Raw genomic sequence first — 6,423 nt, 5'->3', positions numbered from 1 at the left:
TGCTGGCACGCAGAGGAAAGCACCGAAGTCCTCCCTGAGCAAAGCAGTATTCCTGACAGGCCTCAGACCCTGCGCGCCGGGCACCGCGTTCTCGCCACCACGGCCGCTTGGCTCGGCCCAGGCCGGTCTCCGCGCCCGGCAGGACGCGGGTCTCTGGACAGGCCGGCAGGACCCGGGTCTCTGGACAGGCCGGCAGGACCCGGGTCTCTGGACAGGCCGGCAGGACCCGGGTCTCTGGACAGGCCGGCAGGACCCGGGTCTCTGGACAGGCCGGCAGGACCCGGGTCTCTGGACAGGCCGGCAGGACCCGGGTCTCTGGACAGGCCGGCAGGACCCGGGTCTCTGGACAGGCCGGCAGGACCCGGGTCTCTGGACAGGCCGGCAGGACCCGGGTCTCTGGACAGGCCGGCAGCCCGCTCCAGGACGTGAGGGCCGCCGCAGAGGAAGGGCCACTACTTTACCGTGGGAAAACCGAGACCCCCCCGCCACCGCAGCAGGGAGCTGCCGGCCCTGCGGCCCCTGAGGAGCGGGAGAGCTACCCCCCACAGACAGCGGCCACCGCTCACCGGGCAGTCCAGACCGCGTGGGCCCGCACCGACCGTGCCTCTCTGGAGATCCCCCGGAAACAGAGGCTGCACCCGGAGTTCCGGGAGGCGCGGCTGCGACGGAACCTTATTACCGGTACACACGGCCGCAGGCCGACGGGGGTTGGGCCCGTGAGCCCCTTTAGCGGGGCTAAGCGACCCGCGGTGGGTGAGGAATCGGGAGTTAGTTCGTGGTTGTGTTAGGTGTGTATATAACTAGCTCCCCGCAAATGCCGTGAAGGGTCGCGGTAGCTGGCCGGGGGTGCTGGCCCCGCAGCACCGCGGGCGGCAGCTGCGCCGCGCCGCCTGCTGCCGCACAGTTTTGGGGGCCGTTCCCGTAGTAACTGGCTGCGGCGGCCTCAGAAATCAATGTGAGAAAGATCTGTTTTAAAGAAAAATCCTTACAAAGGAGTACGGGAGGACAAGCAAAAGTCACAGGGTAAAAACCTGTGAAGGGCAGTGCTAGGAACTTGGACGAAACTTAGATGGGGCTTTTTTCAGGTATTAAGGCCACCACCACAGGAGGACAAGACTAAGCATGTAGGAGGCAGGGTACTCTAGGTGCAAAGTGAGTAGTTGTTTATCTCACATGCAGGCCTGTGCCTGCGCCTTAAGGCAAGTCCTCACGAAGTTGCAGGTAGAGGCCCTGCTTAATTAAGAGAATAGCCCTCTTTTCTGGTGTAATTTGCCTTATGCCAAGAAATGGGGAGGAGCAGAGCTGCTAAAGAGGTGTCCAGGTCATGAACTGCTGTCTCTGTGGTGCTTATCAGATCATGCCTCTCGGGTGGCTTCCAGCAAGGACTCACAGCTGCAGAGGCTGTGGATGTCACTGGTCCTGCTGCTGGAGGAGATGGCTGAGAAGAAAGGAATGCACTTTGCAGTCTTCCACGAATGAACAGCTCAAGGTGCCTAGCAGTGGAGGGGGACCAGGCTGACTGTAAACCACATGGCTTTGTTGTGTCCTCACTTTATCTTTGACAAGTTACATGGAAGAAAATACAGTTTTCAACATTCAGCATGCAAAATCCTCATATCTTCTATAAATGGGCATTTTACAGGCAGTATAAGAGTAGTCCAATACTGAACACACTTGGTTCCTGCCCCACCTTTTCCTCAGCATCGTCTACTTGTATGACGGCAGAGATGCTTTTGGCATGCGAGGTCCTGGGGAAGCTACTAATATCTCTGTGACTGTACCTCCTACATGTTGAATAAGCACTTAATTTGTCTTCTAGCATTCTCCACCTCTTAGTAAGGAATGAAAGTTTATGGAAGCATCGTGACATAGTGTTGTATCTGGCTGCTCTGCACAGATTTGTCTTTGTGTTTATTGTGAAATATATGCTAGGTAGGTCTGTTAAAAGCAACTTGTAACAAAATAAACTCACAACTTACAGAAGAGCTCTACCATGATCAGTAGGTAGCTCTGTGGTGAGAGAATGATTTTTCTTGGACTTGCTCAAGAAGGATTTGGAGCGTATTCCACTTCAGTGCTGGAAACATGGGTTTAATATTAAGGGACGTGTGTGCCCTAGGCCGAATGAAGGGTTTGTAATGCCCAGTATAACCAGAGCAGCCGGGATGACAGCTCAAAACCAGTCACCTAACACAGTTGCCTTGGTGCAGCATTGTGAGCTTTGACAGAATAGAATGCCTTAGTGTGATGGCTGCATGCATTGTAGAGATGAGGCTCACTCAAAAGAATCTGCAACAGTGACCCACCAACTCTTTACCTCAGCCCCATGAGATAAGAGGGTGCTGGTTACCATGCACTTACATCACCAGGGAGGATACAATGGGAAGACCAGATGCTACCTGCCAGGTGGCCCCTAACCCCAGGAAGGAACCAAAACCCCACATCTTTGTTTGGTTTACTGGTCATACTATTTTTTCAGACATCTTTTTTCCTCTTGCTCTTTAACTCACTCTTTATGAAGCAAAGTTGATTTGATACACTTATGAACACCAGTTTCTTGTCTTTTTCACAGGTAAAACTATTCTTGTTCTGTCTGTGTCTAAGAACAAGGCTCACTTCTCATGAGGAAGTTAATATGAGAGAAAGTGTAAATAAATGAATAAGTCTTAAAAGTTTACTAAAGAATCATATATGCAAGATAAATAAAATCATAAACTTGGACTTAGCTCTAATATACAAACGTTTTTGTGTTTAAAGTGCCTTGCAGCTATTGTCTGAAGCTATGATTCTTCCACAAGACATGAGTATGTTCCAAATTCTTCAGATCAAAGTAGAAAGTTTAAATGACTTCTTCACAGCCACAGCTAAAAATTACAAAAGTCAGGGGTAACTTTCTGGAGCTCTTGTGTACACAGCTCAACATACAGCTTCTTGACAGAGATCTTTGTTAATAAAGTAATGGTCTGTGTTTAAGTTATACTTTTATTATGTTTATTTTGTTCTATAAACAAAGTAATTAAGTTAATAACGTGTATATTAAAATCTTCACATACTTAAAATATTCCAGAGCCACATTTTAAACAAGAAACAATTTGTATAGAGAATTTTCAGCATCCTAGGCCCGATAATGCTTGGATACACAACCATGGCAGCGCTCCAGGAAGAAAACCCTTCCATGATTACAGGGGTCTTCCAGATGGCCATGGATCTTGAGGAATATAAAAATAGGCTCCATGTGCGAATGCAAAGCTGGAACATATTTTTATTTTTCCTTTGCATGCAGTTCTGTAAGTTCATTATCACCCAGGTAAAAAACCCTTCATTTGGCAAATGGAAAATTACAATTTCAAAACAAAGACAATAAAAAATATACAGAAGGAAACCACAAAAATATTGCCTTTTAAAAGGCTACAAATGTGGTCATTTTAAGTGAAAACACTATACATCAAGTATCTAGGAAAAGACCAGCAGTGTTCTGTATCAGGAACACACCTAAAATGCAAACACACCCAGTGAGCTGTCCCCTGCCACCACCAAGGCTGTTTTTCCCATGCTAGTACCCCTCTCATGTTAACGCTTTCTCCACTAAAAGCTATAAATACATGTTTTCTGCAGATTTAAGTTAAAGTGAATTCTGACCAGAATAGAAAGAGAACTCTGCAGTAAGGCCACAAAAACAATGCCATAGCCCCAGGCCTCAGGGCAGAATTAATCCAGCATCATTTGAAAAACAGTCTGTATGTGCAAGTAAATGCGACACTGCCAATAACCAGATGCATGCAGGAATACTGCAAACAGCTTTGTTACAGCTCCCAAAGGATGAGGCAGCACACATTCAGCAGGCTACTCTCCAGTAGCTCTTGTTAAATTTGCCTATCTTTGCTCTCCTTCCAGACAGTGCACAAAATTTAGAACAAGCACTCCACACTCAGACCTGCAAAACCTCTAGCTGCTTTGGAGAACACTGCCAATCCAACAAAAACACATTAGTTTTTCATCAGTCAAGCAGACCCACTGTCAGGTTCATGTGTGACCCAGATGACAGGTTGTGTTCTGGCCACCAAAAGCAAAAATGTAACTTTTTGGCCCACCTTGCCCCCAGTTTTGCTCATTCTCAAACAGCGAGTCTAACCCAGTTCCCAAAATTTCATTTCTCATGCCCAGCCAGTGAGGGTCATAGTCACTTACTGTCTCCAGCAGCTGCTGCCCATACGATGGGGCTGGAGCAGAAAGTGTTCCTTGACACCCCTCTTCAGCTAGAACCAGAGGGGGACTGTGCCCCACCTGCTCGACCTCAAGCTTAGATTCCCCTTCAACATAATTGAAAGTGGAGCCCTTCCCAAAAGGAGAAATGTTTGACTTTATATACAAATAGTTCTCATCGCCCAGGCCATGGTTAGCATTTAAGTAGTTTAAGACAGGCCTCCTACACACATTCTCTTTAGCTGCCAGGTACTGATGATCTTCTATACGATACTGGAAAACATCTGCATCTGAGTAGTAGGTTTCAGGGAAAGACTTCTTCAGGTATGGATATTCCTGTGCCTGCTGCACAGGAAACGAGACCTGGGGGGTACTCCCCACACTTCCTGCACCGAGTGGGACCCCTTTCCCCATGCAGTCCAAACCGCAGTGAGCTGGGGTCTGATCCGGCGCTCCAGAAGTGTTATCCAAGCTCCTGAAATGAGTATCGAGCCTTGAGTAAAGCTGCCCCGAGTAAGGGAGAGGCTGACCAGCGAAACTCTGGCTTCCTCCTGGTAGGCCTGGCTGTGGATGGAGGAGGCTCCCATTTGGCCCAAACCCCTCCGTCGTCCGGCTCCTCTCCTGGCAGCCGCCACCGCAGCGGGTCGGTTTTTGCTTGGCACTGGCCGGCTTAGGGTAGGCAGCGGCTTCGCTCTTCTTGTGGTTCAGCTGCCGGGCTCTCCTGTTCTGGAACCACACCTGCGAGAGCAGCAGAGACTGAGCGTCTGCTCCGCCTCGGCCCTGCCGAGGGAAGCCGCCCTCCCGCCCTTCTCACCTGGATCCTGGACTCGGGGATGTCGGTGAGGTCCGAGAGCTGCTCCCGCAGCGCGATGCCAGGGTAGGGCTCCTTCTCGAAGGCGCGAACCAGCAGCTCCAGCTGGGCCTTGCTGAAGGTGGTCCGCTTCCGCCGGCCACCCTCCCGCCCCGCGCTGGGGGCGGCGGGACGCGCCCGGGCCTCGCCTGCGTGGAGAGGGGACGGCAGTCAGCGGTGCCGCGTCCAGCCGCGCTCCTGGAACCCGCTTCTCCTGCCCCATCGCCGCCCTGACCCCCCTCCCTGGCCGCACAAATGCCGAGAACCTTACCGGTGGGTTCGGGGCTTCGGGGCAGGCTGGCGAGCTCCATGTGGGCTGAGGTCTGCGGGCTGTGGGGTGTCATAGGCTGCTCCGTGCCTTATGAGCCCTCCGCCCTGGCCGTGAGCGACCCCCCCGCCAAGGGGGCCGGAGCCGCCGGGCCTGCGAGGGTGACTCACAGCCGTCTCCCACACCTCCATTGTCATCCCATCACCAAAATACACATAATGAGGGCTCGGCCCATCGAAGGAGCCAAAGCGTCTCCCAGTGAAGCCCCCACTGCCGCCACAAACCCATCCACCTTTCTTTAATTCACATGGAGAGTGGATAATTTAATGAAATTATCTTTCACCTCTGCTGGAGCCCTCAGAGAAGTCTCCCCTTCTCTGTGCACCACAGGCCCGGGGCTCTGCTGGAAACGTGGGGCTCCTCCAGCTGCGGGGAGGCCTCCACACCAACCTTCTGAATGGAAACCATCTCAGCACTCGGTTACAAGCCATTGTCTACCCCACTGTGTTTCTATCCACGGCAAATTCTCTTAAATTGAATCATCTTCACTGCAGTAATGAAAACGCTGGTGGCTCCACTAGACGTTGCATCAAAGCCCACAATTCACAGTAAAGGACAAAGCTTCCCCCAGTACAATCTTCAGGCATCTGCAGCCTCCTGCCTGAGCAGTGCTGAAGAGTTCACCACAAGCTTTTCCTGCTGCTGCTTCTTCTTCCCTCCAGACAGCTCTATTCATTCAAGACATGTACAGAACAAGCAAGGTCTATACTTTCAGTCCAAGGTGAAATCATGACCAAAAGAGAGACCACAAATATTATTTAAGGGCCAAGAGTGACATAAGTACTTACAGGGAGCGACAGTTGCGATGTGGGAAAGGATTAGATGTTAGAACAGGATTAGAACAGAAGCAAATCAATTAGTCAATGTAATAATTTGTCAAATGAGACCATTAATAGCTATCACTGAAGGTGTTCAAGAACAGCAGCATCATTACTTCATGTGTTTTTCATCACAATGTGTCCCCATTAATTTTTCAGGTCTGGGACCTGCTCCAGCTTGCTCTGAAACTAAAGGGTACGGGGACAAAGTCTGAAAGCTGTCA

At 50.8% G+C, this 6,423-nt stretch overlaps 1 protein-coding gene across 1 annotated transcript; it reads right to left on the bottom strand.

The window, feature by feature from the left end:
- Nucleotides 1-4,023: 4,023 nt before the first annotated feature.
- Nucleotides 4,024-5,792, bottom strand: LOC130602976 (retinal homeobox protein Rx-like). Its single transcript, XM_057416364.1, has 3 exons — nucleotides 5,325-5,792; nucleotides 5,018-5,202; nucleotides 4,024-4,941 (listed from the first exon to the last, which is right to left on the bottom strand). The coding sequence occupies exons 1-3, from the start codon at nucleotides 5,395-5,397 to the stop codon at nucleotides 4,024-4,026; spliced, it is 1,176 nt and encodes a 391-aa protein (XP_057272347.1). The 5' UTR covers nucleotides 5,398-5,792.
- Nucleotides 5,793-6,423: the final 631 nt, after the last annotated feature.

The sequence above is a fragment of the Pezoporus wallicus genome, unplaced genomic scaffold (assembly GCF_028554395.1).
Source record: "Pezoporus wallicus isolate ANWC-B61680 ecotype Strahan unplaced genomic scaffold, APGP_CSIRO_Pwel_v1 contig_2012, whole genome shotgun sequence".
Taxonomy (NCBI): domain Eukaryota; kingdom Metazoa; phylum Chordata; class Aves; order Psittaciformes; family Psittacidae; genus Pezoporus; species Pezoporus wallicus.
Note: the sequence above shows the minus strand (reverse complement) of the source record. Positions and strands in the feature narration are given on the sequence as shown.